The sequence below is a fragment of the Musca domestica genome, unplaced genomic scaffold, assembly GCF_030504385.1.
Source record: "Musca domestica strain aabys unplaced genomic scaffold, Musca_domestica.polishedcontigs.V.1.1 27, whole genome shotgun sequence".
Taxonomy (NCBI): domain Eukaryota; kingdom Metazoa; phylum Arthropoda; class Insecta; order Diptera; family Muscidae; genus Musca; species Musca domestica.
This window is the reverse complement of record NW_026712286.1, coordinates 9,735,908-9,749,026: the sequence shown is the minus strand read 5'-3', so window position 1 is coordinate 9,749,026 and position 13,119 is coordinate 9,735,908. Positions and strand designations below refer to the sequence as shown.

The following is a 13,119-nucleotide window of genomic DNA, read 5'->3' as shown; positions in this document are numbered from 1 at the left end:
TTTTGGAAATAATGACCAGTTCGGGATGGGACAAAAAAGAGTTGACCCGTAAAGAAGCCTTTGGTCTTGGAAATTTTGTCCAATTCCGGGAAAGACATCAAAACTTAGACTTGACCTAGCAATAATGAGCTGTTCCGGATAAGGAAATAAAGCGTAAAAATTTCGACCAATTCCAGAAATTTCGACCAATTCTGAAGCAGTCTATTTTTTGGACCCTCCCATAAACCAATTCCGGCTGTGGCTAATTCCAGGGGAGGTACGGATATGTGGACCTGGGAAACCTATGAACCTATTATGGAATTTTCACTCGAACGGTGAGATATAGGAAGAAATTTGACCTAGGAGACCTAAGGACCCTTTCTAAAAATAAACCCGTTGGTTTTGAAAAATTCGTTCAATTCCGGGAAAGGCACCAAAACAAAGACTTAGGAGACCAGTGGAACCGTTTTAAAATTTGGCTTGTTCCAAAGCAGGTAAAAATGATTTGAATTGACCAATTCCTGAAGAGGAACGTAAATGCGGACTAAGACAATTATAGATCAGTTTTAGAAATTTTCATTAAAATCGTGGGAGGTACGAAAATTTTGATTTGAATCCTTTCTGCAAATTATGGCCAATTCCAAGTGATATAAGAAAAGAACCCAATGGAGCCGTTTTGAAAATAATGGGTCGGTGCGAAAACGAGATTTAACGAGAATCTGTTTTAAAAATACTGGCTAGTATCGGTGGAGGTACGAAAAGGTTGACCTAGGAGACCTATGAACGCTTTCTGGAAATTATGACCAGTTAGGGATAGAGGCCACAAAGAAAGGAAACGCGGACATATCGACCAAATCCGAAATAGATACGAAAACGCGGACTTCTGGAAATTATGACCCATTCTCTGTAATATAAGAAAATGTGGACCCACGAAGGCCCCGATTTCGGAATAGGTTTGAAAACGTGGAACCCATTCTGGAAATGTTTACTTAAACCATGGGAGGTACGAAAATTTTAACTTAACCCCTTTCTGGTAATAATGACAAGTTCGGGGTGGGGTAAGAAAACGTTGACCCTTAAATTCTAACTAAAACCATGGGAGGTACGTATTCGACTTAGGAGACCTATGAACACTTTCTGGAATTTATGGCCAGTTTATGGCCCGTTCCGAGGGCGATAAGAAAAGGATACCCATAAAGGATCTATTTTGTAATTAAAATGTCTACTAATCCTGGAAAAGGTGCCGAAGGTAACGTGGATTCAGGTACTAAAACGTGAATTAAGGAGACCCGTTTTGAAAACTTTGGCTAGTTCCTTTGTACCCTTTCTAGAAACTATGACCCTTTCCGATTGAGATAAAAAAACGTGGACCCAATTCCTGGATAGGTACGAAAACATGGAAATAAAAGAATTTTTTATCCCATTTTGAAAATGTTGACTAGTTCCGGGGAGGGTACGAAAACGTGGACCTAGGAAATCCCCCCGATTTGTGGCATTAATGTCCAAAGGAATTCTCACTTTTGGGCCAATTGGTAAGGCTAGAAAATCTGGGGGCCTTTAAAAGATGCACATCAAAAATATTGGCTAGTTCCAGTTCCGCTAGTACAAAACTCGAGCCTAGGAATTCCCCCGATTTGTGGCATCAATATCCCCATATAATCACAATTTTGCACCAATTTGGTAGGACTACAAATTCTTGGGACCTCCAAGAGATACAAAAAACATATCGGAAAAAAATTCATAAAATTACCCTCCAAATTCATAAGACGGCCAATAATTTTCCTAGAAAATCATATTTTGGTATCTGAAAGAGTGAATGAAGGTCGAGATTTCGTAGAACTCGTATTTTGGGAGCACCCAGAGATGGTTGAAAATTCTGAAAGAAAACGAAGTCCAACTGATGAATACAAATTCTTAAAAATTTAACGTTTCGGGAACTCAAAGGGGTCTCTCAAAAATTTATACAAGGATGCATCGCTCAGGAAGTAGGAGTTCCTGCCTAAAAATTCTTAAAGATTCCCAAAAACAAATTCCTACAAATTCTTAGGGATTCCTCCAAGTTCACAAGCCGGCAAAGAATTTTCCTTGAAAATAATATTTTGGGATCTAAAAGAGTTATTGAAGTTCTCATATTTTGGTAGCAGCCAGAAATGGCCGAAAATTCTGAAAGAAACCGAAGTCCAACTGGTGAATACAGATTCTTAAAAAATTAACGTTTGGGAACTCCAAGGGGTCTCCTAAAAATGCATAAAAAGATACATATATCAGGAAGTAGGAGTTCCGGCATTAAAATTCTAAAGAATTCCCAGAAATAAAAAAAAATATTCCAGATTTAATTTTTTCTCAAAAATTATTTTAAAAAATAAAAAAGAAACATTGGAAAAAATGTCATCATTTGTTGTTGAATTTTATATAGAAAAAAAATAGAAAATATCAATTTTTGGATAGATTTTTATAACTATTGTTAATAACTTTTATTAACCTATTTTCCCCTTCTGAAAAATTTTTTGCAACAGCTGTTGTCCCATCTGCGCCAAGACCGTGGGTGAGGTATGTGGCGGCCCCGGAGATTTTTCAGGACGCTGTGAACCACCGTTAAAATGTGTGGCAAAATTGCCAACCGCCAATGCGCTGGGAGTGTGTATGGGTAAGTCTCAAACTTTTTTTTTTCTAAATTTTAAATTTCCTCAAATCGTGGATTAACGTGGATCCTTAAAATATTTCAAAAATTTTTTTCTAAATTTTAAATTTCCAGTTAAGTCTGAAATACTTTTCAAATCGTGGATTTCATCCTTAGAATATTGTTCTAACAAAAGAAAATGTCACATCATCCAAAGTAATGAAACATAATCTCCCCGAATTGTTGGGTGTAATAACAAAATAATGACTTCCAAGATAAGATTTGCTCGAAAATGTTTTGCGTGGGACGGCAAACGGATTCGCATTCCCAGTCAGACATGATATGTCTCTTCTTTCAAAAACGAATGGTGGCGATACAAAGCTATGCGACGTGCCTTCCATGCAGCCAGCATTCATAATTTCGCCCAACATCAGTGTTGCCATTCACGTTCGCACAATAACACCAATTGTCTGGAGCAATTTGTCCAACGTTTTGCCAAAAAAAATTCCAAAAGTGTCCCAAAATGAAGTTGAAGGGGGAGACGGAATTTTTCTCATGAATCCACAAAAAAAAAAAGAAAAACGCATAGCAAGATAGGCTTATCACTTGAATTGTGTTATGACAATTTCCATCATTTTCAACGGCCATTAACCCTTCGCATCATGGTAAACAATTCAATGGCCTCCTCTCTTCTCTAGCTCCCCTTTCTCTTTTTGGATTTCGCTGCCTTTGGCTGCTCGTTGCGTAGGAAAACACATTTTCCGTCTAGATAGTAACGGAGAAGGAAGACGAAAAAACAACTTGGCTTGTATCCGTTAAATGGGGGTTGTACACACACACATATCATGGCAAATGAGCAGAGATAATATCAGTAGGATTAGTGGGGTGGGTCGAATAGTATTCAAAATGTTTTCAAACTCATTTGGAAACGTGAATTTAAAACCAAAAAATCTTTAAAATCACTGGTAAGTCGTATTTTTTAGAAAAATATTTTTCAAAAAAATTTTTTTTTTGTTTGATTTTTTAGAAATTTTTTTTCAAGGACCACTCGTCTTGTAGTCAACGTCGATTTTTCAAAAATATTTTTTAAGGATATGTCAATAGTGAATTTTTTTTCATTTGTCATAATTTTTTTTACATTTTTTTAAGAATTCATTAGTTGCCGGTTTTTAAGGCTATTGCCTACTAGCCTTAAAAAAGTGGGTTTTTTAAAAATATATTTTTTTTTCAAAGACAATTAATTTTTTACATGATTTTTTCCAAAGGCAATTACTTAACGTGGATTTTTTTTAAAAATATTTTTCTCAGAAATTAGGGTATTAAAGACGTTGTTTTTTTCGATAATTTTTAGCCATCTCCTTCCTGATAGTCCAAAAACCTGGATTCCTTATAAGTTTTTGGACATCTTTATTAAAAATTAATTCGAAGTTTTTTTTTTCCTATAAGTTCTAAAACATACGAATTTATGAGGATCTTCCAAGATTTCAACGAGTGATTTGCTTTCAGAATTTTAAGATTCACTAAAAGGCCCTTCAATAGAACTGCCTTTAAGACTTTATTGTTGCTCCTGAATCAAGAACCTCTTTACAATATTTTAGGGTTTGTCTAATAGGGCTATTGGCATGGATATCTGCTTCCAAACCGTGGATTTAGAATTATAACTTTTTGGACATCTCTAGAAGCTTCCGAATCGGAGGAGGTTAAAAAAATGTTTGCTAGATGCAAAAAGGCTCCAAAACGAGGGCGTCCGAAGGGAAATTGGTTTTGCAACGCGTTTTTTTTAAGAATATCTGAGTTACCGAGGGGTCTTCAAACAGTGTTTCCTTATAATTTTTAGACACCTCTAAGAGGAAGTTTGGAAGTTTTTGGAAATTTGTAGAAGATTCTAAACGGGTTTTTTGAAATTCTTAAAATTCAAGATCCAAAAATTTGGTTGTCTTTAAGAATACCTGTACGGCTCATAACCTTTAAAATTGAGGCATTTTAAAACATTTGCAGGTAGCTTTGAAACTTTCGAAACGATTTTTTTTTGGCATCTTTAAGAGGTCCCATAGCGTTGGAGTCTTCAGGAATTTCAGGGTATCCCTAGTAGGTCTCAAAATGTGCTCATTGAACCTTTTAAAAGTCTCAAAAACATAGTTTTCTGACTGAATTTTTGGAGTTTAAATCATGAAGTGCCTTAAACTTGGATTTCTTTAATATGTTTTATTAAGCAGTTGGAGATCTCTAAACCTAGTTTTTTTAAAGAATTTTTTTTTTTTAATCAAAAATTTGGTTTTACTCTCAGAATTTTCACCATATTTTGTGGTCCCAAAACATGGTTTGAGAAACCTTAGGTCATTCTCAAACTTTTGGCACCTTTAAAGGATCTGAAACGCGAAGTTCACAAAAAATATTTTTTTTTTTAATTTTATTAATTTTTAGGAGGTCCTTGAACTAAGATAAGATAAACATTATTTTGACCCTATCAAGAAAATCTTCGAGAATTATAGGGCCTTAAAGTCTCAAAAAGATGGGATTCTTTATAAATTTGCAACTGCTTCCATAAGGCCCAAAAGTGGACGGCTTTAGAATGTTTTGGACATCTATAGAGCTTTGTAAAAGGAGTTTTTTTTTGGATTTTTGAATTCTCTAACAGGTGCTAAAATATGGTTTTCTATATGAGTTCTTGGCCGGCATTTAACCTAAGAGAGTTATTTTTGTGGAAATTTTTTAATTTTTAATTTTTTAATCAAGGGCTTACCCAGTTGATTTTCTATGGCCACAAATCGGGGGAACACAAAAACATGTTTTCCTCTTTTCTTTTCGGACATCTTTCGAAGGATCTAAAAAGTAATTTTCTTCTGAATTATACTTCTAAGATATCCTTCAATAGAATCTTGGATTTTCCACGTTTTCCTATTTTTTTTTTTAATTTAAGTATCTTAGAGATTTCAAATCTGGGATTTCTTTAATTATATTTTGAGTTTAATAAAATTAATTTCTAAGATTTTTTTAAGAATTTTTGAGCTTCTAAATACGATTAAAAATAATGATTTCGCATTCAAGAAAATATTCAATAAATTTATGTTCATAAGTCAAGGATTTTTCATAGTTTCCTAAAGTTATTTATTCAAAGTTAAAAAAAAGATTTTTATGATTTATTTTTTAAGAATTTTGGGCTTCCAAATAAGTTTAAAAATACAAAATACGGATTTCAAAAGATAAACAATCAATAGACAGCTTGTCTATGATATAATATTCAAAGACGTTTCCATAATTTCTCAAAGTAATTATTTCAAGAAGTTAAGGGAGTTAAGGAAAAAAACAAATAAATAAATAAAAATAAATGCATCGGATCCTACAAAAAATGTTTAATTGAATCTTCAAGGGTTGACAAAACAATTTTTAAATAATTTTTTTTTTAAATAAATTAAAAATAAATAAATAAATAAATAAAAATAAATACATCGGATCCTACAAAAAATGCTCAATTCAGTGAACGAATAATCCCCACAGCTCGTCTATCGTGTGGCACACTGAGACGTATAACTGTTGGATTATTTCTGAGTCTATCATACGCCACAGAGTATTCCAATAATTAACATTAATTACACGCTTAAGAGGTTCCAAAAGGGAATTTCTTCAAGAATATTTGAAGTATACAAAACATGATTTCTAAATTTAAATTTCAGGTATTATTAGGCTTCAAAAAAAAAAAAAAAAAAAAAAATCTTGGGTCCAAAAAAAATATAATTTTAATGATAATTATAAATAAAAGTTTGTTGAGAAAATATCCCGCAATATTCGAATATTCCCCAAAGCTCTGCTAGAAATACGTACACTTCTACGTATGTTAGTTGAAATATTGCTGAATTCATCATACGCCACCAGGTCATTAAATTGCTAAGTATAATCATTGAAATATTCCTGGGTTCATCATACGCCATATCGAATTCCCATAATTAATATTAATTATACGTCTAGGTACCCTTTGAAAAAATAATGGATTTTGGGAAATACTTTTGGAAGAACATTTTTATTAAAAATTCCAATATTGCACAGTTCCCTGCAGCTCGTCTATCATAGATTATCTGGCCCTCCCTGGGTTCATCATACGCCATATGGGATTCCCATAATTAATATTAGTTATACGGCTAAGGTTACCTTTGATCAAATAATGGCTATGGAAAATTATTCTAGAGAAACATCTTCAGTAGAAATTTCAAGGTTACGCAGTTCTCTCCAGCACGTCTATGGAAGATCTCCTGGCCTTCCTGGTTCCCCCGACACGTCTCTGATAGACTGGCTGATTCACCTTCAGACTGGTTGGTTCACTCTTCTCTAATGGTCTCAATAAGACTCCATTTTGGTCTATAATAGCTCGACTAACTCCTCCTCATTTATGATGGATCCCTTGTCCCCTGTAAAATAAAATCATCTTCCTACTCCCCCCTTCCGCTCCTACCACTTACTTCTTCCTTCTATCGATAGTTGAGAGAATTTTTTCTGATTTTCTAAGTGAAAGTTCCCCATCATCCTCTCCTCTCCACCCCTTTTCTCCTACTTCTTTCTTCTATCAATAGTCGAGAGAATATTTTTCCTCATTTGCTCGTGAAAATCTTCCATTATCCTCTCCTAACGATAGTTGAGAGAATTTTTTCTGATTTTCTAAGTGAAGGTGCCACATCGTCCCCTCCACCCCACCCCTCCCCTTCTACTTCTTTCTCCTATCGATAGAGATAGAGAGAATTTTTTCTCATTTTCTCAGTGAAAATCTCCCATTATCCACTCCACCCTAATATCACTACCCCTTCGGCCCAATACAACCATTTGCATTTGTATATGCATAAGTATTTATGGCTGTAGATGGAATATGTTTTTGAAATGTGGTTTTGTGATTGTCACAAAAATGCCTTTGGTGATATAACCCTTTTTTTCGTCACTCACCAGTTTTGTTTTTGCCAACGTTTAACCTCCTTCGTGGTCTATTTGTAATCTCATCTATGGCAAAAATGCCCCAGGATATCATTCAGTTTTTTTCGAAATTACACCATTGACATATGCATTACTCCATTATATTCTAGGTTTTATGGTGGCGTTCTGCATCAGTGTTTTTATACAGTTATAGTTGGAAGGGGATGGGATGGGAGTGGGGTGTTATTATGCCATTGTGTCCCGGTGTTTGTCTTTTTTTTTGTGAGAGGCTGTAAGGCCTTCCCTTGTCTGCTATTTATGGCTGGTGCTATCATAACCATCTCGCCCTAAATGTCTTTGTCTGTTGTCATAATAATTTTCTGTTGCCTATTTGTAGGCGATTTGTATGTTCCAACGCTGTTTTTATGGCCAGCCATAAAAATGCGCCAAATCGTCATACGCAATATTTGTTTTTTTCTTCTTCGTTTTTTGTTAAAAACATTTATTCAATCGCTTGCCAAATTTGATCAATTTTTTTTTTGCCTTTTTGGAAAAGTGTTTCATAGATAAAGGATTTTCCAAGGCACGTCTTGGAAAATTGCCTCATGAAAATGGCCATCAAGATAGAGAAAATACGAAATTATATTTTATGTTCACTTTTTATTGGTAGAAACAAAAAAGAAGACAATAAACACTCTCTGGAGGATTGAGATATAAAATATTTAGGACATAAAAGTTACATGAAAATGAAAATTTTGGGAAGGTTTTCATTGATTCAAAATTTTTCGAAACTTTTGTTTATTTAAGTAACAACCAAGTAAATTAAGTCTAGGGAAGGCCATAATTTTCCAAGGCTCCTTTTTTATTCAAATACTAACTAAAATTTCCTTTCAAACCCATAATTTTATCAAAAGTACACTGAGATGTATAATTAACATTAATTTTGGGCATACCATGTGGCGTATGATGAACATAGCAACCAATGACAATAATTATACGTCCCAATGTCCCCGCACGAAATGGGGTCATTTTGTGCATTAATTTCCATAACCAGACATTGACATTTACACTTCATATTTTCGTTTCTTCGCCTTTCTATTGTCCCATCACATTAATTTCAAATTTTAATTAAGTAAATTTCCAGAGAAGGCTCTGGCTCTGGGAGAAAATGAAAAACCACTTTGGAGTAATGAAAAACCACTTCATTCACAAATCGCTCACTTAAGTTTTATGTTTATCTTTGGCGAGGCGAGTAAGCCAAGGGATGGACGGATAAAACAGTGTTTGTCTTTGTCTTGGGTGTCCTTGAAATAAAAGGCAAGAATTATTAAAGGGTCTTAATGCCTTGTAATTATTTTAAGAAATTTAAGGGGGTCGTTAAGCATTTTTATGGCAGGAAAGGATCGTCAGATTCTCATAAAGTTTGACAGTGTAGCATCTTACAGTCCAAAAAACAAAAAAAAAAAAAAAAATTGGGACTCCCAAATTAGGTTCAAAAATATGAAAATTAATCGCTTAGTCCTCCAGGATTACAAAAAAAAATGTTAAAAAAGTAGCCTTTTGGGACCTTCTAGAAATAATTTTAATTCCCCATGACAACACTCTAAAACTAACGATAGATACTTTCAAATTGCAAACAAAAACCAGTAAAGAAAGTCTTAAAGTCGGACGGGGCCGACTTTATGATACCTTACACCACTTTGCTAATTTAGTAGAACTGCGCAAAATAATTAAACGTTTTTATTAGAGAATTCAATCATACACGCTATGATTATAATTATAATTTAAAGTTCAAAGGACTAAATACGCCGAAGCATTTGTATCTTTTAAATTCGGGCTTATATTGCCCATTTGGTGCACAATCCAAATCGGAACCCATCTCGATCAAATTTGGCAATGATATTTCTGAGCTATATTTGATATATTTCCCTGCATATCGTTGTTACGGAGTGCATATTACGGCTGTGGGTAACAAATATGACAAATCGGATGAACTGTATATATGGGAGCTATAGCTATATCTGAACCGATCTTCACCAAATTTGACACACCAGCTTCTAGACTCAATTCGGTCGTAAGTGCCAAATTTCATTCTATTTGGGCAAATATTTGACGTTTGGTGCACAATCGAAGGTAAATCGGACGAAGTTATACATAGGAGCTATATCCAAATCTTAACCGATCTCGATAAAATTTAGCAAGTGTATTTCTGAGCTGCATTTGATATATTGCTCCAAATATTGTTGTTACAGTGTACATATTACGGCTGCGGAGGACAAAAATAACAAATCGGATGAACAATATATATGGGAGCTAAAGCTATATCTGAACCGATTTCGATCAAATTTGACGTACTTATTTTCAGCTCCAATCTGATCGTATGTGCAAAATTCCATACTATTCGGATTGATATTACACGTTTGGTGTACAATAGAAGGCAAATCGGACGAAGATATACATAAGAGCTATATCTAAATTTTGACCGATTATCTCCAATTTCAATAGGGTTCGTCCTTGGGCCAAACAAATGATTTGTGCAAAATTTCATCTGGATAGGGCAATAAATGCGAAATGTACTTTGCTTACAAAAATACATGAGAGACGGTCAGACAGACGGACGGACATGCATAAATCGACTCAAAATGTGATTCTATACAGATCATCAAAAGGAACTATGGGTCTATCTCGTTTCCTTTTGCCTGTTACAAACAAATGCACAAAGGCATAATACCCTGACCACCTTGTGGTGTAGGGTATAAAAATAAATTTTGGGGGTGTCTGAAAATTTTTGAAAAAAAACCTCAACTTCAGACTTTGTAAAAATGCGACATATTGGAAGAATAAAAAAGCAGACCCACAAAGGTTTATAAGTAATAATGTGTTGAGACTTCTTGGAGCCGTTCACAACTAGAGACAGCATAATTAAACAACAACAAAAATTAAAAATTAATTCGGTCGGGCCGAATTTTGAAAACCCTTTCACCATTTCCAACGAATTTAGAAATTTCAAAAAAAAAAAAAAAAACATCCCTTAAAATGTTAAAATCTTAAAAATACGTAATATAGGAAGTCGCCGGTATAGTGGGGTCTATACAAAGCCGTGCATCTTCATAGGCAACATTTGTCATAGGCCATTACAAATTTCAAATCCGAATCTTGAAAAACTGTGAATAATGTAGATAAAATCACCAAAATACCGTGTATAGGGAGGGGGCCATAAAAAGACCTGGACCTGCCGACAGAAGACAGACTCTGTGCAAAATTTTAGAGTGTACAAAATCGTCTAATAATTTTGCGCTGATCAAGAAGTTGGGTCCGAAATTATTATTTCGATGAGATAAAAAGGGAGGGTACATATCATTTGATACGGCTAATACGTACCTCATCGAAATAATGGGTTTAGACTATAGGTCTCTTTGGACCAAATCCGTTTCAGGACATTTTGAGACGATCTAGCGATGTACGTCCGTCCGTCTGTCTATCTGGCTGGTGCGCACGACAATTCTCGAAAGGAGTATTATCATACTAGGATCAAATTTAGAGATGGGCTAACGAAATTCTCAAAAAACAAAAAAACAAGTAAGCAAAGGCTATACAGGGTGAGAAACAAAAAAAACGCCATAATTTTTTTTAATTTCATTGATTGAAAGCACAAAAATGTCGGAAATAGCATCAGATTTTAGATTAAGTTTAGATTTGTTGGAATTGGTCACTTTTGGTATGAATTTTGGCCTTCAAACGGCCAATGAAACCGTCACACGCTGCCCGAATGTTGCTCTGCGGTAATTTGACCCATTCCCGGCGATGCACTTGCTTGAGGTGATCGACACTTTGACCTTTTTTTTTAGTGCCAACCTTGCTTTCCTTGCAAAATTTTGCAGAAACAATAGTCCAACGGATTGGTATCCGAAAGATTTTGGTGGCCATTGTGCTCTGGAAATGAAGCAAGGAACCCCATTTTTAAACCACTCATGGGTGGCACGTGCTAAGTCCTCTCGGAATGTTTAATGTCTGCCGCCAAAATGTTTGCGTGCCCAAAGCTTTAATACACCCTCCAGAATATTTTTGCCATAATATTCAGCATTTATTCTGATGCCACAGTCGATTAATACGAGCGAAGAGCAACCATCACCTGTTATGGCGGCCCACACCATCACTATAGCCGGCACTTGAGTTCTTGGTGGCCAAACGAAGGTGCACATTTTCAGTTGACCTCTTTGGCAAGTAAACGCGATCATTTGTTTACAAACTGCTGGACAACGAATGTTTTCTCATCGGAGACGGAGGAAACCAAATTCGGCAGTTCACCACTTTCGGCCAAGCGAAGCAACTCTTTAGCTCTTTTGAGCCTATTTTCTTTCCGTTGTGATGTACGTTTTTGGACACTCTTTGGAATTTCAATGGCTTTACCCCGAGCTCATTTTCTAATATTTGCCGACTGGATATTGCGATATGTTCAGCTCACAAGCCATTTTTCGGCTACTGAGACGCGGGTTTCGATCAAGTCGCTTCTTTACTCTTCGAACCATTTCTGTTACGCATTTCGGGCTACGCTAGCAGTATCACAGTAACGGTAACGAGCAATGGTACGAGACACAAACGATTTATTCACATTTAAATGCTAGAGTGCTCTAACGAGATAGCCACTTGTGGTTTTCCAGCCAAATATAAAGAAATCACACTATCACAGTTGAATTCTATCACGAATAACTTTTTTTCTGGAAAATTCTCACCGAAATGCTTTTGTGCGCTTGTAAACAATGCAATGAGCTGTCACTGGAATAGTTTTAACAGCTGTCGGACGAGTGGCTTAGAAATGACAGGAGTCAAAAATTGGTTGCAGTTTTTTCATCTCATCCTCTATGAGGCAACAAATTGACACAGATGAATAGACACGACTGTCATTGCTAAGGGGAATGGTGTTTCAGAAGGAAAAAAGGGAAGTCATTTAATGCCCTAGCAATTGCTGTCGATGGAAGAATCTTAGCTGATTGATCCTCGAAGTTCGAATTGAAAAGAGAACTACTTATTCACCCAAAATAAGCTGTATAACTAATATCATTTAAATGTCATACGGCGTATGATTTTTTTTTTAATTTTATTTATTTAAATCAAGTATACGCCCTCTATTTTCAAAGTAAATTTCCTCTACTCCCATTTTATGACCTCCCCTTAAGAATCCTTTTTTTCGCCATTTTACTGCAGCATAGCCATAACTGTTCCCCAAAATATTATTGTGGGAGTCAGGCACCAAATTTTCCAATATTAAGTTTTCCAAATTTGCCTAATGGAGTCCTTTTTAAGGTCTTCACATTTTCCGCAAAAAAATAATCTTCTCAATTTAAAATATCGATTTTTTCACTAAAATGTCCCCTTGATTCTTTTTCCTATCTCTCATGTAACAGACATTATCATTTTGATATCTTTGACCTTTTGAAATTTTTTTTTATTTATTTTCTACAACGACCACATTTTCCAAAATTTTTTTCTCTGGTTGTCATACTTGTCTAACATTCTGAAGATGGCAGCATTATAAAGAAGGGGAGAACAAAAAGTACTTTCAACAGCCAACAACAAAAAAAAAACCTCTGGTAATAATATCTTCATTTATGACAATGTCTGCA

General features: G+C 35.1%; 1 protein-coding gene across 1 annotated transcript in view; it reads left to right on the top strand.

Annotated features, from left to right (window-relative positions):
• The window catches only part of LOC105262427 (cysteine-rich motor neuron 1 protein), a 156,175-nt gene that overhangs the window by 54,569 nt on the left and 88,487 nt on the right, over nt 1-13,119 (top strand). The window contains exon 3 of the mRNA XM_059124186.1: nt 2,496-2,626. Within this exon, the coding sequence (XP_058980169.1) occupies nt 2,496-2,626 (131 nt within the window). The remainder of the gene's footprint in view (nt 1-2,495; nt 2,627-13,119) is intronic.